This window comes from Pseudorasbora parva, chromosome 18 (assembly GCF_024679245.1).
Source record: "Pseudorasbora parva isolate DD20220531a chromosome 18, ASM2467924v1, whole genome shotgun sequence".
Classification (NCBI taxonomy): Eukaryota; Metazoa; Chordata; class Actinopteri; order Cypriniformes; family Gobionidae; genus Pseudorasbora; species Pseudorasbora parva.
This window is the reverse complement of record NC_090189.1, coordinates 27825229-27850515: the sequence shown is the minus strand read 5'-3', so window position 1 is coordinate 27850515 and position 25287 is coordinate 27825229. Positions and strand designations below refer to the sequence as shown.

Genomic DNA, 25287 nt, shown 5'->3' with positions numbered 1-25287 from the left:
TCTCGTATTTTTATAACAACAACAAAATTAATTACATGGCATTAACTACACGGCATCGGTAGGCCTATCAGTTTACGAGGACAGGGCACGCTCTCGTGTTCACCATGGAAACAGTACACAACTTGGTAAAATAAACACACAGAGCGATTGAAAATGGCAGCTGAAGAATCCGTCGACGGTCCATATTACCTCGAGAAAGTTTTGATTCCAGAGGACTCCGAGGATGACTATATATACGATGAAGTGACTCTCGACGACGAACTCAGCATAACCGAGGGAGAAGAGGACTTGGAAACGGCCGTTAAAGCAGCGCTGGATCAAACAGATGCCACAGAATGCACAACAAAGAGGGTCAGTTCAGGCAAACATCCAGTTCCTAAAATACCTGAAGTGGTGGACGACTTTCTCCGCAATTATCTTGTAAAAATGGGCATGAAGAGAACATTAGACTGCTTCCAGACAGAGTGGTTTGAGATGATACACAAAGGCTTAATGAAAGCAGACCAAATTGAGGTCGTACCTGATGCCTATACACACAACCAGCTCCTGGACAATGAGCTAAAAAACATACAAAGAGAGCGGGATAGCTATAAACAGGCTGCATTTGAAGCTGGAGAAACCATAGTAAAGCTACAACGAGAGAGAGACTTCCATAGGATGCAGCACAAGCGTGTTGTTCAAGAGAAGAATAGACTTACTGAGGACATAAAAAAGCTGAAGAAACACTACGCTTCCTACGAGCCTGCTCTTAGACAGCTAAATGAGAAGTATCAGACAGCTGTGAGTCAGAAGATGCTGGTTAGTCTGGAGAGAGATAGAGCGGTCAGCCAGGTTCAGAACTTAGACAGCTCTCTATGTACTGCACACTCTTCCCCAGGAACTCGGGCAGCTCTTAAAGCTGCAAAGCCTCCACAGGAAAGAGAAAAATTCCAGAAGAGTCCACAGAAAGGAGCACGTCCGCCATGTGACAACATTGCATCATACGAGGCTATGAAAGACCCCAACAAGAACACAAAACATCCTAAAGATTCCGAATTCCCACCCAGCACTCGCGTCAATCCCTACTTGCCTCAAATCAAAGCTTTATCTTCCGTCAACACCAAATCCACCAACTTCTCTCTCTCAAAGTCTTTTAAAGCACACACATTGGCAGTAAGCTTCCTCGCTCTCCATCCCCGTAAAATGATAGTAGCCTCCTCAAGTGATGACCAGCTTTGGAGGTTATGGGGAATACCAGAGGGAGAAATGATCATGACTGGCGAGGGTCACACTGATTGGCTGTCGTCCTGTAGTTTCCATCCCAGTGGTGGTTACCTGGGTACCACAAGTGGGGACGCCACAGTTAAAATTTGGGACTTTGCTCAAGGTCGATGTGTGCTCAGCTTGGAGGGACACATCCACGCCACCTGGGCCTGTTCCTTCCATTCCTGTGGTGATTTTGTGGCTTCCTGTTCTATGGATAACACTGCTAAAGTGTGGGACTTGAATAGCGAGCGTTGCCGCTGCACTTTGCGTGGACACGTTGACTCGGTGAACAGCATTTCTTTCCTGCCCTTCTCAAACATTCTACTAACCTGCTCGGCAGACAAGACCCTCTCTCTTTGGGATGCCCGTGCTGGATTGTGTGCGCAAACGTTCTACGGGCACAAGCATTCATGCAACAACGCAGCCTTCAATGCCACAGGTGACACAATTGCTTCGTGCGACTCTTTTGGGGTGGTCAAATTATGGGACGTGAGGAACGTGTCAGCAATGGTGTCTATAGACACTGGGCCACATCCCAGCAATCAAGTGGCCTTCAGTCCAAATGGAAGAATACTAACAGTGGCGAGCAACGATGGCTCTGTAAAAATAATTGAAGTGGCATCTTTACATATGTCGAGTCTAATGGCTCATGATGATGCCGTTCAGAGTGTCATTTTTGACCATAAAGGGGAATACCTTCTATCTGCAGGCTCTGATGGTGCAATTCACATCTGGTCATAACAATACATATTTACAACGGCTGAGACATGTACTCTTTATTTACTCATGTAATAATCATAAATACACAAAATTTATTATTGTGTACACAATATCTTATTTCGTGTTCTTATTTCATTTGTATGTCTACATGCATTATAACTTGCTCTAACAATATATGTTCTTGAATATTTGCTCTTTTGTTATATTTCCAATGTTTTACCTCAATCAATAAAATGTAAAACCCTTATAGCAAATAAAAATCTGATACAAAAATTTTCAACTTGGTAGCTTGGACTTTCCTTCTTTCTTTTTGTTCTAGATAAAGTTTGCATGACTAAATAATTGTACACGGGCCAATCTGTTGAAACTCAAGTTGACAACATTAAAGGTTTTAAACGTTAATTTCCACCTTTATCCCTAAATTATTGTAAATTTTATTTCATTGTTATGCTATTGAATGTGTTTTGTAAATATTGTGTCAGTGACGTGTTAAAATTAGCATATCAAATGAGAAGACAACCAAATAAAAGCTCACTGGCCTTCAGTCCGAATGGAAGAATACCAACAGTGGCGAGCAACGATGGCTCTGTGAAAATAGTTGAAGTGGCTTCTTTACATATGTCTAGTCTAATGGCTCGTGATGTTGCTGTTCAGTGTCATTTTTGACCATAAAGAGGAATACCTTCTATATGGAGGCTCTGATGGTGCAATTCACATCTAGTCATAGCAATGCATATTTAAAACAGTTGAGAAATTGTTTTGAAATTTAAATATGTTCTGACATCCAAAATATACATGAGAACCAACAAAAAGCTAAAAAAAAATAAAAAACAAACAAATGTCAATACATCTTCAAATATGTTATCTTATCGGAACTTTGAATCATGAAAGTGCATCTTCTCCAGATGAAGCCTCTGCTCTGGCTCGTTCTTCAGGCAACCCCAAAAAGATGGATAGATACCTACCTTCAACTTCACAACTGCTTTTCTAAGCTGTAACATTGAGAGATTCCTGTATTCTCCATAACAACATATTTACTAAAGCCGCAGTTTTCTCCATCTTGCGTGATTAAGAGTTCCATTGTAATGAAATTCAGAGAAGCCTGGCTGGACCACACAGTGGAGAAGTGTTCTCTGGAGTGATGCTTCTCTGTCTGGCAAATCTGATGGATGAGTCCAAGACAATGGCACTCGCCTGTCTGCATTGTGCAAATTATGTGTAAAGTTTAGTGGAGGGGGATTATGGTGTGGGGTTGTTTTTCAGGGGCTGGACTTGCCCCTTAGTTCCAGTGAAAGGAACTCTTAATGCATAACACAACATTTTGGACAATTGCATGCTCCCAACTTTATGGGAACAGTTTGGGGATGGCCCCTTCCTGTTCCAACATGACTGCACACCAGTGCAAAACGCAAAGACTTTGATGTAGGGGAACTTGAATGGCCTGCACAGAGTCCTGACCTCAACCCGATAGAACACCTTTGGGATGAATTAGATCAGAGACTGTGAGCCAGGCCTAATCAGTGCCTGACTTCACAAATGCACTTCTAGAAAAATGGTTAAAAATATATAAACACACTCCTAAACCTTGTGGAAAGCCTTCCCAGAAGGGTTAAACCTGTTATAGCTGCAAAGAGTAGGCCAACTCTGTATTAAACCCTACGGATTAAGTATAGGATGTTATTAAAGTTCATGTACATGTAAAGGCAGGCGTCCGAAAACCGATATTCACAAACTTCACAAAGACGCATAATAATTAAAATGTAATTGTTCTAATGTTTCAATCTTCAGACGTATGTGATCATTGATTGGCAATTAAGTTTATATGTGCTTTATTGCTTACATGTTTTTTGTTACACAATGACTGCAGCCAGGTCTAAGACACTCCAAATGCCAGATAGATACATCGAGTATCTTTCACCCGGGGGCTCAAAGCTTGAAGACATTGTGCTCCTGCACTCTGGAACACTTTTCATCACCAAAATATTACCGGGTTTGAGAGCCCCAAGTAACCGCTTGGATGGAGCTTTAAGAGTATTTAAAAGTCTTTAGTTCAGTCTTTCATTTGAATTTCTGTTATATAGCATAAAAGGTTTGGTTGTGTAAGGCTGGAAGCTTATGGAACCAAAAGGATGACGTGCATAATTCAAATATTAATCACATCCTTGTTACATATGTATATACTTACCATAGTAATTACAGTAAATTATGCATAATTACGTGCAACTAACCCTCAACCAAACCCCAACCCTATAATTCTGGGTTCCAGGCAGGTTTTTAAACCTGCAAGTTATTACTTCAAACCACGACTCACGACTAGGCCTATAGCGTCCCAGGTAAAGACACGCCAAACTGCCTGAGCGCAAGGAATAGTGGTAGATAGATGTAAACAAAGCATGGCAGACCGTAAGGGGCTTATGCTCATTTACACTAATTTATATTCACTAAAGAAGCTGTTTTACCTTTTATTTTACGTTATTTGTATATTACACATAGCTGCTATTGTTGTTTCGCAGGCTATGTGACGTCAGAGCGTGTAACTGGGAGTACATCAATCTAGTACGACTTCACGGGTAGGAAATCACTGGTTTGACTGCCGTTTCAGGGCCATTTCAGGGGTAGAAGGTTGGAAAAACATGGGTTACACAGGTTGCCCTGTAATCTATGTTGTTAATTATTATTACTACTTATACTTAAATATATAATTACACTGTAATAATGGCACCGTAAGGTAAAGTGTAGCTTTATTTGATAAAAGGAAATAATCTTGACGCTTTTAAAGAATACTATATTATTCTTAAACTATTTTAAGTCCAATGTTTACCATTTTGCGGTCTAAAAATCTGTTATTCTCCTCGCCTCTGGGTGGTGCGTTAGTCCGAGTTGATGTGACTTTAGCGACGGAAGTGCGTATCAACAAAAACAAAGACACGCCCCCTCATGTTATTGGCGCGTGTAGCACTGGAGAAGAATGATACATGCTGATAAGCATATTTATTCAAATCACTCGTCAAATATTGATTACAGCTATAGATTGGGCTTTATCTACATCTGCATGTTCGGATAAATGATTTAACATGAGAAAAATAGCTGAATAATCATTCACGAGACGGGAATGTAATTTGACAGCACGCGCACGCATCATCCTGTTGCTCATCATGTGTCGAGATGTATAACAACTGGCTAAAATAGGTTAAGTTAAAAAAGAAGAACATTTTATTTTGGTAGTTAAACCAATTGTCACTTTTTCTCCGCCAAAATGATGAAAAGCGTAGGAAAGCTGTTTGGGTTAAGGCGAAAATGCGCGCCCCCAAAGTCTCGGATTGACAAGAAAAAGACGCGCGTGAATCCCATTGATCGTATGCTGGAGGACAGCGACGAGGGCTCGTACGCCAGCACGACAAGCGTCAGTTCAGGGAGCGAATACCAGAATTCCGAAGAGCAGTCGGGTACCTCCGACAGCTCCTACAGAGCACGCGAGAGCGACGGGGATGACAGCAGCGATACAGACGACAAACGCACCGTTTCCCGTCGACAGAGGAAGAGACCCGCCAGCACTCCGGCTGCTCTAGATGACAGCTCCAGCGACTCCTCGAGCGAGTCCTCAAGCGACGTCGGTGGAGAGCCGCTCCGGAGAGTGTTACAGAGAAAACGGCTCAGGCTGCCAGAGGATTCCGAGGACGAGGCTCTGCGAGAGAAGAAGAGAGCGGCAGAGGTAAAAGAAGCTGCTGCCAAGAGAAGAGAGAGAAAGAATAAACTGATGGAGCTGTCAAAGAGAAGAAAGTCAGGCACACCGCGGCGCAGGCGCAGGACGTTGGTAAGTTGACCAGACAGGGCAACAAACAGTAAAACAATATATAAAGTCGTGTTTCCATAATAATATGAATGGTGAAAAAGTCAACAGCATTCACTTAAAAAGTATTGGATACCATTGTCTGTTTGTTTTCTGCAGGGTTCAGATGAAGAGGAAGAAGAGAAAGAGGAGATCAAAGACGACAAAGTTGAAGAGCAAAGTAAAGCAGACGATGCTGGTGATGAATCTAGTGCGGAAGAGTGCGACGTCAATCCTCTAAACAGCAGCGAGGAGGAAAGGCTGGCTGATAGTTGTGACAGTCTTAAGGATTTTGTTGTGGAGGATGATGAACAGAAAGATGATAAAGAGCAGGAGAAAGAAGGGGAGGACAAAGACAAGGCCTTTCTCTCTCACCTTCCACGCCAGTGTAAGACTGTGATTGTGGCTTTTGTTTTGTATTTGCAGTCTGGAAACATGTGTAGATGTGCCTTTAACATTTAAACTAATGAAAAAATCTCATGTTTCTATTCTCGTTACAGTTATCACAGGATCTCAGCGCACTCACTTTCAGGTGGTGGTCAAAGCCTTGCTGATCAATGTCCTGGACTCAACTTTCCTCAGCTCACTTTACAGTATGTTCATCAAGTTATTCCTTTACTTCTTAGCACTGAATTTATATATATATATATATATATATATATATATATATATATATATATATATATATATATATACACATGGACACACATACACACAGACACACTGGGCCCCACATTAACAACCCTCAACTCGTAAAATGCTGCTGTATTTCTGCAGTGGCGTGTAACTCAATCACTCCTATTAGCCACTTTGGTGGATTGAATTTTATATATAATATGTACACTCACCTAAAGGATTATTAGAAACAGCATACTAATACTGTGTTTGACCCCCACCATATTGATAGGATAGCATCTTGAAGTTGATGGAGATTTGTGGGATGCACATTAGGACTGTCAAATTTGCTCAAAATCGATGTTTGAATATTGCCTCTAAAAAAACACGAATATTCAAACATCAGGACAAATTAATATAAAGAGACATAACTACTTGTAAAGGTAGTCTATTTAAATTTATACATATTTTACAACATATTACTTGCACAAAAACAAGTAAATCAACTAATGGCCAAGACCGCAGACCTCTCTCTCTCTCTCTCTCTCTCTCTCTCTCTCTCTCTCTCTCTCTCTCTCTCTCTCTCTCTCTCTCTCTCTCTCTCTCGCCCTCAGCTCATGCTATCTGCGCATAACGGTTTAAATGAACAAACTTCGAGTGCTGATCAAGAGTTTTGTGCAAGCAATTTAAGGTTGCGATTCTTGTCCCAAATATAGCAGGCTTCATTCAGTGATTGAAACAAATATTATTAATATTAATTGAAGTTTTACAGCATATTGAACGCTCCGAGCGAGCTGTGCTGTGTCCTTGACATGAAACAGTAAATAATCACGCCAGTGGAAGCAGTGCATTTATCCTTTATTTATGCAATATTTATTCAGTCAGTGCAGTAGCCTACACTTAAGTAATGTTTCTGTTTAACGTTAAATAAAATGAGGCATGGTATGCTAACTGTATCTTACATAGCTTTCATTTTTCATTTATCTCCTCAATTTTACCTCCTACTGACCAAAATCCAAAGTGCTTCCAGACGTGGCTTTTTAGATTTTAGACGGTTTAACTCGCTTTCTCTGCCGCCGTCGAGTTGGGCTCTGCACTTTCTGCCATCTTCACTGCAAGACGCGTCAACTTTCAGCATGAAAACGTGATGCTGTGCCTGCCAGTGCGACTCCTGTGAACTGTCCCTGAACCCTCAGACACGCTAGCGCGCCCATGAGCAAAGCAGACAGCCACGCCTCTACTACAGCAGGCATTTTTTCAAAATTTGAATAATAATTTTCGCCTTCGAAATTCGTTTTTTTTAAATATTCAAATATATATTTGAATTTAGAATATTTGTTGACAGCCCTAATGCACATCCAGGGCATGAAGCTAAACCCTAGAAATGGTTGTGTGTGAAATTCCCAGTGACTGAGCAGACTGTGAAATACTCAGACCGGCCGTCTGGCACCAACAACATTCTCAGTTTGGAGTTCAGGAGATTGTCTTGACCAGGACCACACCCCTAAATGCATTGAAGCATCTGCCATGTGATTGGTTGATTAGATAATTGCATTGATGAGAAATTGAACAGGTGTTCCTAATATTCCTTTAGGTGAGTATATATTTGTAAGTCCAATGTAGTGTTGTAAAAGTATAGATTTTTCGATACTCATTATCAATACTGAAATATCTGAAATGCTACCAATACTCATTTCCTGCAGAATAGATACAGGATACAAGCTGTGTCGCTCTCCGACAGCGAGCTGACACACCAATCCAGTGAAAATGTGCCGGTGAAAATGGCTAGTAACTTTGGAAAACCTCTAGCCACAGTGGCTGTTAAAAAAAAAAAAAAGTTACTGTCAAGCCCAGCTAACACGTATATCTGAGACCCGGGCAAAAGGAGTCAGAATGCGCACAGAATAATTTCAAGCTACAGGCAGAACAAGTGAAAAATCTCTTTTTTTAAGCATCTCAATGCTCCAAATAAATGGTGGTGGTTAAGGAGAAAAGCTTTTTTAGAGCTAGAGTAGTACATATGAAAGCGCTTTCTCCCGGTTGTCAGTTAGATCACAGCGCTGGACTAGTTATTGTATTGTTCTTCACACACAGTAACTGAAATGTTAAACTGTTAAAATAAACGGCTTATAAGAAGACTGCATAGATACACTACGCGTCTCTATCTTGTTTTGAACTTCTCAATGCGGACGGAGGCACGGAGTGCGGCGCGCAGTGAGCATGTGACTCCGTGTTGCTTCAAGCGGATCACAGGATGCGCATACGTGCTTTGTGCCACTCTAAATTATAATACTTTTGTGTTATGAAAGCCTTATTAATAGCCTTTCTTGTTATGTCCTTTATATATGTTGCTGCCTCATTAAAAAGATGCACTATTCATTTAAAATAAATATAATTTCTTAGTATATGTAGGCCCTATTTCCTTTATTTTTCCCCTACTAAATGTTTAGATTTTATACAATTATTGTGCACTCGTGATTTTGTAACTTTTGCTGCTGAATTATTCTCTAATCAAATTTATTCACCATCTATAGTATTAGGCTATTTTTTTTCATAGATTTAGATTTTATATATATTTTGTATTTGTTGTTTTTCTTTATAATGAAGTCTGTATTTAGTAGATTGTGTTTAACTCACATAAGAGTGATTTTCAATTCAACACACTAAGGTTTAGAGATTCTACATAGAATTTTGAAAACAAACCTGCATTGGTATCGGATTGGTTTAGTATCGGTATCGACCGATACTCAGAATTTTTAATCTTGTTAATACCGTTTCATGTAATATCGAATCGGATCGGTTCTGGTGCATCCCTAATAGGTTGTTTATATGTTGTCTAAGCTTTGACCTAGCAGGAATAAATTACACTTTGAAAATATATTAAAATACAAAATATTTGTATTCTTGATTGAATAAATGCAGTCTTGGTTGAAATACATTTTAAAAAAAATCTTACAAATCACAAACATTTGAATAGTGTATTTATATTTCACTTTGTCAATATTTATTTATATACTTTATATACTTATTTATATTTCACTTTATCAATGACTACAGGTGGTGAACGAACGAAGCGATATGCCCAGGAGATGAAATCATCATTACTTCATTTTGATGAGCGGTTGGTTCTTCCCCGCCTGGAGAACCTGAAGCAAAGGAGCCGCTGGAAAGAACGTTACAAAGTAAGATAAATGCCCTTTGTGTTTCTCGTTGTCTTTATCATGAAGAGATGTCACATTTTTAAGTATAATTGCTTGCTTTTCTATTAGTCAGGTATGGTGTGGTAGATTAATATACATACTTTCCTGTCTATTTATCGTTTTTATAAATAAAAAGGAAAGGGTTGAATGTTATCCCAAATTGCGGGTTATGGTGACAAGGACCCAGACGAAGGGATGTGAAGCCTGTGAGCTTCACAGGACGGGGCGCTTCAACGTGCGGCTCTCTGGCCAGTTATACCACAACAACACCCTACAGGAGGACCAGTTCATGCCCGATGATTCCCAGGTTGTTTTCTATTCAAATCCTTTATACAATTTGACCATACATATTTTGAATGCTTCTTAATGAAATGTTTATGTTAACAATTGCAGACATTCTTTGTTGGCTCGGTCTGTGCCAGTCGTACTGAGGTCTACCATGCCCTGAAGCACTTTAAATACCACCTGTTTGAGAAGTGTCGTACAGCTTTAGAAGCTCAGAAGGAAGTACAGGAAGGAGAAACGGGAGAGGACGACGAACCAGTTAAGGAGACAGTCAACAAGGTGTTTACCAAACTGCAGGATGGAGGCTGGATCAGTGAGGTGGGAATATGGAACCTGCTCTTTATGTCCCTTTAAAAGATACTTGAAGGAATAGTTCACCCAACGGCCACTGTCTTGAGTTCAGATCCAATCCCAGTTAAACACACCTGAACCAGCTAATCGAGATCTTACAAGGCATAATAGTAGAAACTTCCAGGCAGGTGTGTTCAGGAAAGTTGGAGCTAAACTCTGCAGGAGAGTTTGGACAACCCAGACATGGGACATTTTTCCAGCTCTGCTCTGCATAGTCCATATAGGTCCATATAATGGCACTAAATGGGTGACTCGGTTGACACTTGAAAAAAACACAAAACAGTGATTGTGATGGTAGTCCTTACGACCCCAGTGGATGAATCAATGAGTCTCATTCACTAATAATTGCGTGTATTATTTCATAATTGTAAGCACAGGGGAACGTCTCACGAAAAAATCTCAGCCTAATTCACAACACATGAGTTTGTTCTTAAACTGGTTATAATGTTAGTGAATTTGGAGTATTTTTAATGAACAGGTTAGTCATTTGCAAAAACACACCCAAGCCATCTCCATATAAGGCTTTTCTTTCAACCTTTTCTTTACAGCTTTTAGTAATAATAATAATAATATATTTTATTTATAAAGCCCTTTTCATAGTTAAAAACAATCCCAAAGTGCTACACATAAAAAAATAAAAAAAAAAAATAAATAATTAGCAAAAAGTAAAAAATGCTTGTTTAAAAAGAAAGGTTTTTAGTTCTTTCTTAAAAGAGTCTATGGCTTGAGGAGCCCTTAGGTTTTCTGGAAGGGAATTCCAAAGACGCGGTGCGGCTGAGCAGAAGGCTCGATCCCCCATAGTGCGGAGCTTAGTTGTGGATGGTTGAAGAAGGGCTTTATTTCCAGAACGGAGGTTGCGTGAAGAGTTTTGTGTTGCTCTGTCACTCTGGTCAAACATATGCCACTCTGTGCCAGATCCTTGAACAATGCCAAGTGTGTCATACTCAAAACCAGATCAAACTCAATAAGTAAGGAATAATTGACGTCGAATTATTAGAAAAATAATGCACACCTTACGAGGTGGTAATGCGGTCACGACGCAGAGAAGCGTGCATTATTTTTCTAATAATTAAACAGCTTGTCATCAATTATTCCACTTATACTACTGTTATAAAGTACAAACATTATTCAGATGATTTATTTCCAGACGTTTATCAGATTTTGGCCTAAAAACACTTCATGCTTTTAAACCCAACCCTACATTGCTAATTCCAAAATGTCATTTTAGATTTAGTAACAGAAGCTTGAGTCATTGATAGAAGACTAATGCAGTTCTTAATGCAGCGAGTTATTAGAGAGAGAGAGAGAGTATGTGAATTACCTCAGTGCTGTGCGTCTCTCAAAAAAAATGTACGAAAAGCACCATTATTATATTACCTTACTAGTGAGAAATGTCGTGTAGCTTTTAAATAGCTAAACTATTTTACTGATAAAATCACGTTTCTCTGCAAGTGCGTCCGTAGTGAATGTGTGTGCATTTGAGTGTGAGAGAGTAATTTTAAAAACGTAGCCTGGATGCCAGCCGAACTTAGCCCAACCCACAAATTTTTTAGGTCGGGCAGTTCGGTCTGGCATTGCTCCATAGAGGACTAATTATCTCCGTACAGAAACTGTTCGGACCAATGAGATCATCAGGGCGGGCGTTAGACGATGACGGACAGATGATAAACAGTAACGTAATCATGCACGTCATCAAAGGGGCTTGGATTATATTTACTCAAATCCTAAATGGAGAGTTTGTTTGTATATGCCATTCACCTTCAAAATTTCTCTCAAAAATGATGATCATGTTGGGTAAGTTCTCTGTGTATCATTAAAATCTTTTAATTATTTTACAACACCGGCAAAGATCGCTTAGTTTTGTTTGAGGGGCAAAATGTGTGTTATTTTGGCAAGGTTGCCTGCTAAAATTCACACTCATGGGTCTATATATCACATAATAGTCGCTTCAACCCGCGGACATAGAAAACAACCTGCGGAAAAAAACACAGTGCAGTTGAGCTCTGTTGGCGCCGCATCGCTGCTCTGATTGGTTGTAGGTCTATCCAATTGATGTCTTTCCTGGTTTGGTTGAAACACGCCCCATAATCACAGCCCAATGGAGCAGTTTCAGACTCATATTCTGACTAGAATTGAGTATGACCACCACGTCAGGCTATTAAAAACGTAATAAATAATAAAAATTGTGGCAGAAAACATGGAAATAATTTGATCTTTTTATTCTATTGTTTACTATATTTCTTTGCTTCTTCAGTTTTGGTTCAGGCTGGACCTTTGAAATAACCAAAATCATTTGGCGAAGTGATATATATGGAGCTGTAATGCGGTCAAGACCTGTCTGGAACTACTTCAGATACCCTGAAAAATAAATGCACACCTTAGAACTTTCATCAACCAATCAGATTAATATGGAAGCCCGTTTCCGCCACTAAATAAAGAGTAATTGCGACTTTTTATTTTAGAATTCTAATTTATTTATTTTTTTGAGATATAAACTCGCAATTGCGTGAAATAAGGTTGCCATTGCGTGAGAAAGTCAGAATTCTGACTATATCATACAATTGTGAGGGGGAAAAAAGTTAGAATTGTGACTATCACGCAGAATTGTGACTTTACGGCTCGCAATTTTGGAAAAAAAGTCAGAAATCTAATATAAAAAGTCGCAATTACTCTTTATTGTGTGGCGAAAACGGGCTTCCATAGATTCAAGCATTCAACAGCCCCATCGAATAAAATCTTTTTATACAGGCTTTTTATTAGCCAGTTGTACATGTTTATGCTTAGGCATGCTTAGTGAATGAGACCCAGTGTCTTTTGTAGTGAAATGACAGGTGTGTAAAAAAAATGCATCTTTGGGTTTTGTATTTTTCTTTACTTTTTTATAAATCATTGCTTCCATTCTACTGTTGTACAAGCAATCAAGAGGGGGACATCCTTCTCTTCACTTCAGAAAACATTGATTCATCCCAATTGTATGAATTACTGTCACGATCAGTGTGTGTGGTTGTTCAAGAGTCAACTAGGCGCCACCCGTTTAATGGTTCAGTTTGGATTCATATGATTCCTACAAATCTTCTTTGTGTTTATCTGAAGAAAGAAAGTCATATACATCAGGGATGGCATGAGGGTGAGTAAATGATGAGAGAATTTTCATTTTTTGGGTGAACTATCCCTTTAAATATGTATGAGTACACTGATTGCTTTTTTCTTTTCTTCTATCCGTTTAGCAATATGAGAAGTTTGAAGAGAACCTCAATTCTGCAGATTTCTTCCAGGAAGAAAAGCTGGATTGAAAGGGTTGCCATTAGGACAAGTTCATCGATCTGCCCTTTTTTTCCTTCCTGTTAAGTCATAAAGCATGGCTAACTTTGGAGTTGTTAAAGTGTTTGCCCTGAAGATTTAGCAGTTGAATTCTATAATCACTGCGGTGTAAATTGCTTCTGCATGATTCAGTACTCAATATTTACAAACAGTATCCCAAAATGTAACTAATTTGTCTAAATCCTGAGGATTTAAAACAGTCAGGAAAAATACAGCATTTTACCCTGATCATTGTGCTTGTCAAGATATGTATGCCGTTTTTATGCCTTCATTTGTAAGTAATCTCATATTAACACTTCTGTGAAAAATGCATCCAAGCCCATTTACAGCGTTTCAACGTTCTTGTAATAAACAAGATTCATAACCAGGTTCTGCTGAATGTCATGTTTTGCACTACAGAAACTATTTCTCAATTCAAATTTTACATTTTATTAGAAATAGCAGTCAAACAATGCATATAAGAATCTACGGGCTGGTGCTGAAACGCCATCCTCACAGGAAACCAAGCTTGTATTCGGTCATGATGTGAGGATCACCCATCATCTCACACTGGACAGGATCTGAGGGGAGAAAATGTTTACATATGACCTAGTATACTGCACAAAAATCACTTCTCAAATCTGCAATCATCATTACGCAAACTCAACCAAGTAACTAAACCGCTCCTACAACTTTCTAGAACATGACTGGTAACGTGTCAGATTTTTCTCCGTACCATTGAGGATGTCCTCAAAGCCAATGGTGTCATCACTGCCTCTGAGGGTATCCAGGGCCAGATTTGAGCTTGGCAGGAAGGGCAAACGCTGAATCTGAAAGAAAGCAAGCGCAATGTTTAAATATGATGAAACTAGCATTGGGCGTTTATGGTGTGTTTTACATGTGACAAACAACACCTGTCTGGCTGCTCTGTACTCCATCTGTAGTTTGAGGGGTGCGTGGAGACCCTGGATGTTCCTTAGTGTGTTGAAATTCATCTTGTCCTGGTTGAGCTGAAACTGGTTTCACATAATACAAGCTGGAGTTAAACTTTGTTTAAAGGTTTCATTGTTACAGCTTAATTACACAAATGACTACTGATAACATTTACTATAGGGTTAGTTGCTTGTAACTGCATAATTTACTGCTACTATAGAATGTATATGTAACAAAGACACTATATTAAGTGTTGCCCTAGCTGGGTAAACCACAAATCCGGAATTTTGAGCTGATGATCAACTGTCAGAAATAAAAGCAATTTAATTTGTGTCACTTACAATGTAAGCCTAATACGTTATTTTTTTATTACTTGAAATCATATTATACATTTTATATAAAATAGGCCAATATGATTTAAAGGGATAGTTAACCCAAAAATTAAAAACCTTTCGGAACACAAATGAGGATATTTTTAATAAAAGCTGATAGATTTGTAAAGAGATCTTAAAACTAATCCATATTAATCAAGAGGTTTAGTCCAAGTGTACTTTGAACAAATCTCTTTATGAACTTTTGGAAGTATCAGTTGTGAAGGCTGTCAATGGAGAGACAGAAATCTCTCAGCTTTAATTAAAAATACCTTCATTTGTGTTTCGAAGATCGACAAAAGTCTTCCGGGTTTAGAACGACTTGAGGGTGAGAAATGATTGACAATTTTCATGTTTGGGCAATCTATCCCTTTAATTTAATGTTGTGATGACTGATATTTAAATATAATACAGTATGATTAAACACACACCTTCATTATATGTGAAGGAAGATCTTTAACTGTACTTTACAACAGTGTTTTTTATATTCTTTGGCAAAATGTGATTGCAATTCTGGTTCTCTCATCAAATAACTACGACAATTAATCAATCGTGACAGGCCACATGTAACATTACGTTTCACTTAAAAGCTCAACACAAGCATTAGTGCATCAAATACACACTTATTGAGCTAATGACTATTTATTAAATGTCTGAGGATTATAATTTATGGCAATGAGCTGATACCTATATGGCATATACAATAATGCATTTTTTTTCTCTAAAGGTCTTAGCAAAAGCTTAATTTACCATCAATAAGTTATTTTCTGTAATTTTTTTCTTCCTTTTGCACATGTATTTATATTTATATACATTTAGATGTCTTTTGTAGGCCCATGCACATTGGACAATGAACATGTCATTCTACTTTTCTACTTACATTTTTCTCAGAGAGCTCCAATGGATGACTCGGTAGAAGCTCATTTTTTACACTTGAGAACCTACGATCACATCAAAATGAAATAATTAGAATACAAATTAGCATGAGAATCATTTCCAGGTTTATTTGTGCAGAACTCACCCTCTCCGCAGAGAGTCTTGAACCCCATAAGGACCAGCCTGTGGACACAGACCTGTGACAGGAACACTGTCCTTTAGCTGAGAGCGCAGGCCACGAGTATTCTGCACACAACACACGGTATTAATATAGAAAATGTGCAGAAAATGAGAAGTGTGGAAATGCACAGGTTAAAAGGGCATGGATGAGAGTTTGATAGTTGCCACGTTCAGTCTTTACGGGGAGCGTTAAGACTAACACAAAGTGAAAGTACGGCCATGACGCATCACTATTCATTTAGAAGCTAACAACTTAGTGGCGAAATTAAATCTAATATTATTCATTTATTTCGCGTTAAATTATAGAAGACCGACACTTTCAAAAAAGGAAATTATGTCTCCTCAATCTGTCCTGGAATATAAATAAACAAACACAAAATGTTGTGCTATGCTATGAAGCTAACGTTAGCTTAAACACCGGCACAAAACAAACAAGCGCCTTATTAACAGCAAATGCAAAAACTTGGCACTGTATGGAGAGCATGACAATAATACACATCACAACATTATGAAATGGAACAAAAATGAATTCAATAACGAAATAACAAACTGAAGATATGCATTACCATCTTGAAGCGAATTTCGTCTTTACAATCAGCATAAATGCACTTCCTGTCAATCTCCGGAAATGCTGTTATCATGTGATCGCGACATATGAATATTTTTGGCCGCTGTTTAATACGTTTATTGTTGTTTTATTTTTTATGACAACATATATACATATTAGGAGGATATTCTAAAAATTATATTAAGTATATATCAATTACGAAAATCTACTGCACAGCTGCTGGAGTGCTGTTTAAATTTATAACCGCACTTCACTGTATAACGGATGGGGGTATAGCTCAGTGGTAGAGCATTTGACTGCAGATCAAGAGGTCCCCGGTTCAAATCCGGGTGCCCCCTCACGTAGGTAACTTTTTATGGCATTTTTTTTTGTCAGAGCTAGCAAATAAAACGTGCATCATACATTTGTCGACGTGAAATGATGCACATAAAGAAATCCACACAAAAGACTTGCACAGACCTGATCAGCAGCGTAGCTGTACTCAGTTCAATGTGACTGACCCAAGATACATTTTTAGAATACATTTTTTCAGTGTTTAATGGGCGATTGAAAGAAAAAAAAATCTACTGCAGTTTTAGGGAGAAAATACTCAGCAATTGTGTTGAATTTGCACATGGTTTGTCTTAAAGCATATTAAAAATACCACATAGACATGTAAATAATTTTATCGGAAAATCGCTTTTGAAAATGACCGATAAAACCATAAAAATGCTTAATATCGGTGGCGATCTAAACAACATTCAAAAAAAAATATTTTCACCACAAATATTTCCAAGACATTAGATTACAAGAATCAGGTTCAGACCGTGTGACTGTAACTTTCCACTAAATCCAAGGTATAGGCTAAACTTAAAGGGGGGGGTGAAATGCTGTTTCATGCATACTGATCTTTTTACACTGTTAAAGACTTGGAATCCCATACTAAACATAGACAAAGTTTCAAAAGTTAAGGTGGACGTATGATGGGAGTATTTCTTAGTCAAAAATACTACTTCCGGTTAGTCATAAGTTTCGGCAAGTTTTTTGAGATCATGCGTCCCCTTTGACGTTAATGGGGGCGGAATTTCCTTGTATGGGCCTTACGGACAATTCTACCGGAAGCGCGTGAGAGAGAGAGAGAGAGAGGGAGAGAGCGAAAGCAACAGCCTACGCCCATCAAAGCGCTGGCTTGTAGGATGCTGGACAGGTGATGTGGACATAATGTCACCAAAAAAGTGCGTTTTTGGTTGCCAGACCAAGACAGTCCTGCACAGATTCCCCAAAACCCCGCGTTAAGGCAACAGTGGATGTAATTTGCTTTTCCGGATCAGCAACTGAGTTGCGCGAATGTTTATATCTGTTCGCTGCATTTCGGTGCCGACTGTTTCATAAACAAGGCCCAGCTCGACGCCGGATTTTCCCAATCGCCTAATGCTAAATGATGGAGCAGTCCCAACGTTAGAAGGGTGAGTGAGACTGCTTCAAATGTCTGTGTTTTTTTTAGTCCGCTTACTGTCTAACGTTACACAAACCACGCGTAAACACACAAACACACGTGCACAACTGCACTTCCCACATGTACACCTTCAAAGACAAAAATACGACGATATAATTCAAGTATAAATATGTAAATAACACAAGCCGCTAAGCATATTATATAGTTAGTGTATAACTTGTACCACATTGAGACGTCCTGCTCTAGTCGTTTTTGTTGCTGCTCCTGTTCAACTGCAGCCTCTGGGTCTGATTCCGGATCATAGATGTATGGCTGTATCTGATTAAAAGCCATATTTTTATTTTGAATAAAGTTTTTTTCCCGCTGTTAGGGATGAGACAGCTTTACGACGCACTCGACTCAACACACAGCGCGCTGCTGCACACGTCATTATTTAGCTCCGCTCACACGACACGCCCCCACCCGCTCGGCTTTTTTCGGAAAGACTCGGAACAGCGCATCTTTCTTATATAATTATTAAAAAAATAAAGACTTTTCGGAGATATGCAGGATGCAATGCTACTCTATAGGTACTCAAGATTGACATGACACTGACTGAAACTGAGTGTTTCACCCCCCCTTTAACCCATATGGAACATTGTCATTTATAAACACAATTTTGATTTCAACATGCAATAATAATGTAGACCTAAAAAAATATAGGCTATAGTAATATCATGTAAAGTCCTTTAAGGGGATACATGTTTTCTCGGTAGCTGGCTCTGTCCATTACTGGCAGGTATAATAGCCTTTCCCCTGTTTTTTAGGTTGATGTCAGTTAGTTTTATTAGTTTTAATAAAAGAAAAGCTGTACCAAGCTGTGTAGTGATGGCAGCAAGTTGAAGATAATGGAGGCCAGAAGCAGTCAGGGTGATGGAAGAGATAAAGAATATAAGTCCTATATTGTTGAGGAAGTCAGGCATTTTGTTACATTATCCAATGCCAGTTTGGCAGATGTGATGTGATCCATACTACAACCAGAGGTCAGGAAAGATGCCACTGCCCATTGCTTCACTACTGACAAGCAAATGCTTCAAAAATGAGGACTAAATGGGTCAAAATTTATGTGGTCGAGTTGTGTGGGCTACACTGAAAAAGAGTCCTGCGTGTTTTCACTTGTGCTGCAATCATCCTTTAGAATTCCAAGAAAGACACAATGTTTTAAATGCTTACATGTTTTCACTACTTTACAGGCAGTGAAGTTGCATCTGAATTTGTGTCACGGTTTTGACATTTCCGCATGTGAGTCCAAATGGAATACAAGATTAAATGGAATGTGTTTTGAAACACAAAGACCTTTTCACTTCTCTTCAGCGTTTGAATATGTGCGAAGTTTCAGACAATTTGCCAAAAATATACCCTAATAAGACACATGCTGTGTCGAAGACAGATGCATTTTGAAGGCTGCGTCCTCCAGAGGTCGCATTTGTCAGGCACATGTTATAAAGAACTTGTTAACAGTAATCATTATGAAATTGACCGTTATTCACAGTGAATTTTCTAGCTGTTCTTTCATAATTAGTAAGCCTAAAATCTAGACGCACCCTAGCGGCAGCAAATTTAATCTGCCCGCAAGTGTCGTCTAGCAACTCTCAATACCCTTCTGAGCTGTATTCCCCTAACTCTTGCCGGGCCAATCACATCGTGTATAGAGTCGGCGGGCGGGGCCATAATGACGATGGCCGAGTTGCTTGCGTGCTTCTAGTAAACACAGAAACTGGCAAACGGCAGCCTTTGACCGCGACTCTGGAAGACTTGGAGTTAAGCTTTTCTCTGAGAAAAGAACAAAGAACGGCACTGAAGTCATTCTTAAAAAGGGAAGATGTGTTCGTAGTTTAGCCGACCGGATACGGCGAATGTTTAATCTATCAACAAGCTCTTTTTCACCTTCGTTGCTCTGGTTGGTGTAGCGCTATCCTATCGCGTGCAGAGGGAGTTTGAAAGACGACCGTTTATCCCGCCCCTCGGATTGAGCCCTGTCTATGGTGAGTTTCCAGACCAAACATCTTGATGTGGGTCTGGCTTGTCAGGCTAATAATTAGTCCCACAGAGGGTAAAAATTATATCGTCAAATGACTTGTGAATATTGACAATATCAATGTAAGTACACATGTTTGCTTTTTTTCTATTTCATATATTTCTTAATTAAATTGTTCTAAAGAATAATCACTGATTCTGACACAGCTTGTGTAATTATGACAAGTTATAGTGTTAAAGATGTTAACGTGGTCTGTGTTAAGAGGAATAACACACTGATTAAGCCCAATTTTATGATCTGAGCGCCTGGTCCGAAGCGTAAGGCGCAGCTGCACTTTAACGACGGAATAAAGGGTTGTACCTAGAATCTTAATGATTAATGGGTGTGTTTTAGGTGTAACTTGCAATAAACTAATCAGAGTCTCATCTCCCATTCCCTTTAAAAGCCGGATGCGCTTGCACCATGGCGGATTCGTTATTTACTTGGTGGAATTTGTGAACGAAAAGACTGAACGCTTCTTTAGAAAGGAATCCTTTTATTTCTAATATTTAAAGTGGTTTGTGTTCTGCTGCATCTGTTTGCGTAATAAGCAGAGTGTGCATGCGTTGTACACACGCCTACAGGCGCATATTACTAACACGCCCCTTAAATAACACAAAAAAAATACTGCACTATTGCCCTTAGAGCAGGTTTTTGTTGGTCAGTGGCGCAGTCATTTTTAGTTGCCTCAAAACAGCAACATGCCAACAATGCGCCTGAACACACCTCGTTTTCAGACCAGCAGACCCACGGGTGAACAGATGGGTACGAGTGCTTTTTAAACAACGTGGCGCTGGACTTGAAAATGATAACTGCGTCGGGCTGAAACTACAACAAAAAAACACTTGCATCACGCCTGCCGTCACATTGCGTCGGGTGTGTGTTCAGTTAAAGGAGCAGGTCACTGTTTTTAGAAATAGGGCTCCTTCAACTTCTTTCCTACATTTAGATATGTGGGCAAATTCATTTTTGTCTCAGTGCATGCATTGTTTTAGTTTGGCAGGGTCGCCGCTAGCTTAGCTTAGCATAATGAATGGAATCCTATGTTGCCATCTAGCATGTCCCGAGTCAAAGTGATCCAAAAAATAAATAAAGCCCACCTAATACTTGTGGCCTGCGTATTCATAACGAGTACAACTAGCGATGCAGATTAAGGCGATTTCCTAGGCAGATATTGACATGGGACTATATTATAGGGAAGGACAGGCGAAGCACTGCTACTTGGGCTCAGAGATATCACGGCTCTCATCCTCACGTCCTCTGGCTGTTGAGCGATCGCAATGTGTTGTGCGATAAATCTGCGTCCAAGTAGCAGTGCTTAACCTTTGCTTCACCATAATATAGCCCCAAGTCAATATCTTTTATTTATTTTTTTGGGTCACTTTTACTCGGGACATGCTAGCAGGCAACATAGGATTCCATTCATTATGCTAAGCTAAGCTAGCGGCGACCCTGCCAAACTCAAACAATGCATGCACTGAGACAAAAATGAATTTGCCCACATATCTAAATGTAGGAAAGAAGTTGAATAAACCATATTTCGAAAAACAGTGGAGTGTTCCTTTAAAAAAGTAGAAGTACTTTTTTAGAGTTTATTGATTAAAATGACAATTGCCCAATAAATATATATGGTCACGAGGCAATCAATAATTTGTATTTTCAATTGTTTGCTTTGGGTGAAAACTTAAGTGAACTTTGGAAACTTAGGTAATCAAGGTTTTGACCAAAAGGATTTGAAAGAAACGTCGCTGTGCAAAAAGCCACCTGAAGACCTCTGGCTATTTCCTTCTCTCTGCAGATAAACGCCCCTCGCCCACACACTTTTGACAAGACACTTTGTTGTGCAAATCAAACTTCTGTCATTCTTGTGTTACTGAATATGGAATATGCATATGGACCTTAATATAATTATAAAATAAGTTTTTTTTGGATAAAACCAGGAACATGTGTCAGGATGCCCAAGGTAAGTCTGATTTCATTTCACGCACCCACAACTTTTTTCTGCATACATAAAATTGGTCTTATTTTACATTCAATATTTATATGTAAATTTTACACCTTTAATGCTTTTTCTGACATACAACATTATTTAGCGCAATCGTAATTAATTAAAATGTTTAATTGTAATTATTGCCCAATTGCCCCAGTTAATGTTTCTGGCATTGAAGAAATTGCAACCATCGTGAAGAATGGCTCAGGAAGAGATCCTCTCATCAGTATTGCTATAGCCCTGTGGATCGCAGTCACGGCATCTGTGTTCTTTCTCTATTTGTACTGGAGACACATTCATCTCATACAAAGGTATTATTCATTTGTTGTTTTATATTATAATTAAGCAGAATTCCTCTCACGTTTCTGCATTTGCATATATCAACCTTTTACAGTTTCCATGTTTCACACCGAAATGATTCAGAGATGCAAGAGACCAACTTACATTCCAGAAAATCTACTGATCTTACAGTCGAAAAAGGCAAGAAATAAAATGACATAAATGAATGATGGTCATAAAAAGTACTTTTTAAATTATTAAAACGTTCAAAGTGTAAGCATAAGCCCGATAATTTATGATACTTTTAAAATGTCATTGTTTTGTGATATATTTTAAGAGATTATTGTTTTATGTGTCACAGATCTTGAACCAAGCGAAACAGAGCATTACGAATCTCTTAAAGGATGTACAAACCGAAATGAGGGTAAGCACACGCAATCTGAGATAAATGACCTGAGCAACACACAAAGACGTGTTCTCTATCTAGGACCTTTAGATGCATTTTGTAAATTTGCATCTGCACACAAAGTCAAGATAAACCAAAGTCTTGACACGTTTGTCAGCAGTGTGTTTCCTGAGGAAGTCAGCACTCTAAATTTATATTTCATATGAGGCTGTTGTGTATATCTGGCAGTTAAATGTCTTTTCTCCATTTTAAAGATGTTTACCAGACTCTGGACAAAAAACAACAGGAGCCCATTTCAGAATGAGGATTTTATCCATGCCAAAGACTTCTAACTTGAAGGAACTCAATGGAATTATACACATAATATCACTGTTTCTGGACACAACAAATGGCATGGCATAAGGCACTGACGGCCAAATAAAGGAGAACAGTCTGTCTGAGTCTGAAGCAGTTTAATGTCCCAACACACTCCACCAAATGGCGGATTTAGGTTGACATGTCATTCTGATTAATAACAACAATAATAACAAACACAAAGAATAATACAAAACCATTTACATGACATCCTAGTTTTGTGCTGAAATACTGCAAATATATATAGAGAGATTTCTTTACAGAGAGTATAAATAGGAAAATAAATAGGTGCTACATGACCATTAAAGGGATAGTTCACTCAAAAATTTAAATTTTGTCATCATTTATTCACCCTCAAGGTGTTGCAAACCTGTATGAGTTTCTTTCTTCTGTTGAACACAAACGAAGATATAAGTAACAGTTGAGGGTAGCCATTGACTACCATAGAATTTTCCCCCCTCCTACTATATGGAACTCAATTTTGAGGGCTATTTTATTCGGTGTTTGGGTAGTTTTTGTGTTACCCAGATCCTAGTTCAGACATAACCCAGAGGTTGCGTTATTTAACACATGTAAAACATAGGTTTGTGTATACATTTGTTATTGTGCTGTATTGTTTCATTTTACGCAAAGCAACAGACTAGGGGCGTTGTGTGAGTTGTCCAAACGAGTGTCGTGTAGGTCACCGTATGATGCAAACTCTTGATGGTGTCCTTGGATAAATTGTAATTACATTATTCAAAAATATACAGATTATACATACTTAGGATGTTAAATATGTTCTCAGAACTGTACACTGATTGTTTATGGACAGACAGGTAATAGAGCCAGCCAGTCACAGCATACCTCGGCATATTTCAAACATTATTTTAAAAACAATATACAGGTCCTTCTCAAAAAATTAGCATATTGTGATGAAGTTCATTATTTTCCATAATGTAATGATAAAAAATTTACTTTCATATATTTTAGATTCATTGCACACCAACTAAAATATTTCAGGTCTTTTATTGATTTAATACTGATGATTTTGGCATACAGCTCATGAAACCCAAAATTCCTCCAAAAATTAGCATATCATGAAAAGGTTCTCTAAACGAGCTATTAACCTAATCATCTGAATCAACTAATTAACTCTAAACACCTGCTCAGATTCCTGAGGCTTTTAAAAACTCCCAGCCTGGTTCATTACTCAAAACCGCAATCATGGGTAAGACTGCCGACCCGACCCTGTCCAGAAGGCCATCATTGACACCCTCAAGCGAGAGGGTAAGACACAGAAAGAAATTTCTGAATGAATAGGCTGTTCCCAGAGTGCTGTATCAAGGCACCTCAGTGGGAAGTCTGTGGGTAGGAAAAAGTGAGGCAAAAAACGCTGCACAACGAGAAGAGGTGACCGGACCCTCAGGAAGATTGTGGAGAAGGACCGATTCCAGACCTTGGGGGACCTGCGGAAGCAGTGGACTGAGTCTGGAGTAGAAACATCCAGAGCGTGTGCAGGAAATGGGCTACAGGTGCCGCATTCCACATCAAGCCACTTTTGGGCTATAGAGAAGCAGCACTGGACTGTTGCTCAGTGGTCCAAAGTACTTTTTTTCCGGATGAAAGCAAATTTTGCATGTCATTCGGAAATCAAGGTGCCAGAGTCTGGAGGAAGACTGGGGAGAAGGAAATGCCAAAATGCCTGAAGTCCAGTGTCAAGTACCCACAGTCAGTGATGGTCTGGGGTGCCATGTCAGCTGCTGGTGTTGGTCCACTGTGGTTTATCAAGGGCAGGGTCAATGCAGCTAGCTATCAGGAGATTTTGGAGCACTTCATGCTTCCATCTGCTGAAAAGCTTTACAGAGATGAAGATTTAATTTTTTCAGCACGACCTGGCACCTGCTCACAGTGCCAAAACCACTGGTAAATGGTTTACTGACCATGGTATTACTGTGCTCAATTGGCCTGCCAACTCTCCTGACCTGAACCCCATAGAGAATCTGTGGGATATTGTGAAGAGAAAGTTGAGAGACGCAAGACCCAACACTCTGGATGAGCTTAAGGCCGCTATCGAAGCATCCTGGGCCTCCATAACACCTCAGCAGTGCCACAGGCTGATCGCCTCCATGCCACGCCGCATTGAAGCAGTCATTTCTGCAAAAGGATTCCTGACCAAGTATTGAGTGCATAACTGAACACAATTATTTGAAGGTTGACTTTTTTTGTATTTAAAACACTTTTCTTTTATTGGTCGGATGAAATATGCAAATTTTTTGAGATCTTTGGGTTTTCATGAGCTGTATGCCAAAATC

The 25287-nt window shown here is 39.2% G+C and overlaps 3 protein-coding genes, 1 long non-coding RNA gene and 1 other non-coding gene across 5 annotated transcripts; 4 read left to right on the top strand and 1 right to left on the bottom strand.

Annotated features, from left to right (window-relative positions):
• The first annotated feature begins 80 nt into the window (after window positions 1-80).
• LOC137046417 (sperm-associated antigen 16 protein) lies at window positions 81-2210 on the top strand. Its single transcript, XM_067423618.1, has one exon. It carries the CDS (start codon window positions 154-156, stop codon window positions 1984-1986), a length of 1833 nt encoding a protein of 610 aa, XP_067279719.1. The 5' UTR covers window positions 81-153; the 3' UTR covers window positions 1987-2210.
• A 2676-nt stretch (window positions 2211-4886) lies between these two features.
• On the top strand, window positions 4887-13934 carry ccdc82 (coiled-coil domain containing 82). The gene is made up of 7 exons (XM_067422973.1): window positions 4887-5779; window positions 5915-6182; window positions 6295-6387; window positions 9467-9591; window positions 9746-9916; window positions 10003-10212; window positions 13473-13934. Exons 1-7 carry the CDS (start codon window positions 5222-5224, stop codon window positions 13536-13538), a joined length of 1491 nt encoding a protein of 496 aa, XP_067279074.1. The 5' UTR covers window positions 4887-5221; the 3' UTR covers window positions 13539-13934.
• Window positions 13935-13979: 45 nt separating this feature from the next.
• On the bottom strand, window positions 13980-16531 carry pomp (proteasome maturation protein). Its single transcript, XM_067422974.1, has 6 exons — window positions 16472-16531; window positions 15871-15971; window positions 15730-15790; window positions 14460-14561; window positions 14282-14375; window positions 13980-14126 (listed from the first exon to the last, which is right to left on the bottom strand). Exons 1-6 carry the CDS (start codon window positions 16472-16474, stop codon window positions 14059-14061), a joined length of 429 nt encoding a protein of 142 aa, XP_067279075.1. The 5' UTR covers window positions 16475-16531; the 3' UTR covers window positions 13980-14058.
• A 208-nt stretch (window positions 16532-16739) lies between these two features.
• On the top strand, window positions 16740-16811 carry trnac-gca (transfer RNA cysteine (anticodon GCA)). The gene has a single exon. It is a non-coding gene; the product is annotated as a tRNA-Cys (tRNA).
• A 4975-nt stretch (window positions 16812-21786) lies between these two features.
• Window positions 21787-22433, top strand: LOC137046970 (uncharacterized). The gene is made up of 3 exons (XR_010899129.1): window positions 21787-21927; window positions 22112-22265; window positions 22349-22433. It is a non-coding gene; the product is annotated as an uncharacterized lncRNA (long non-coding RNA).
• Window positions 22434-25287: the final 2854 nt, after the last annotated feature.

Bases quoted from the DNA above. Each gene is read 5' to 3' on its own strand.
- pomp (XM_067422974.1), bottom strand. The intron at 15,791-15,870 runs GTGAGTTCTGCA...ATGTGATCGTAG, and splicing joins CAAGACTCTCTGCGGAGAGG to GTTCTCAAGTGTAAAAAATG. The intron at 14,562-15,729 runs GTAAGTAGAAAA...ATGTGAAACCAG, and splicing joins TGGAGCTCTCTGAGAAAAAT to TTTCAGCTCAACCAGGACAA.
- ccdc82 (XM_067422973.1), top strand. From the start codon at position 5,222: ATGATGAAAAGCGTAGGAAAGCTGTTTGGGTTAAGGCGAAAATGCGCG. The intron at 6,388-9,466 runs GTATGTTCATCA...CAATGACTACAG, and splicing joins TTTCCTCAGCTCACTTTACA to GTGGTGAACGAACGAAGCGA. The intron at 9,917-10,002 runs GTTGTTTTCTAT...TAACAATTGCAG, and splicing joins TCATGCCCGATGATTCCCAG to ACATTCTTTGTTGGCTCGGT.
- LOC137046417 (XM_067423618.1), top strand. From the start codon at position 154: ATGGCAGCTGAAGAATCCGTCGACGGTCCATATTACCTCGAGAAAGTT.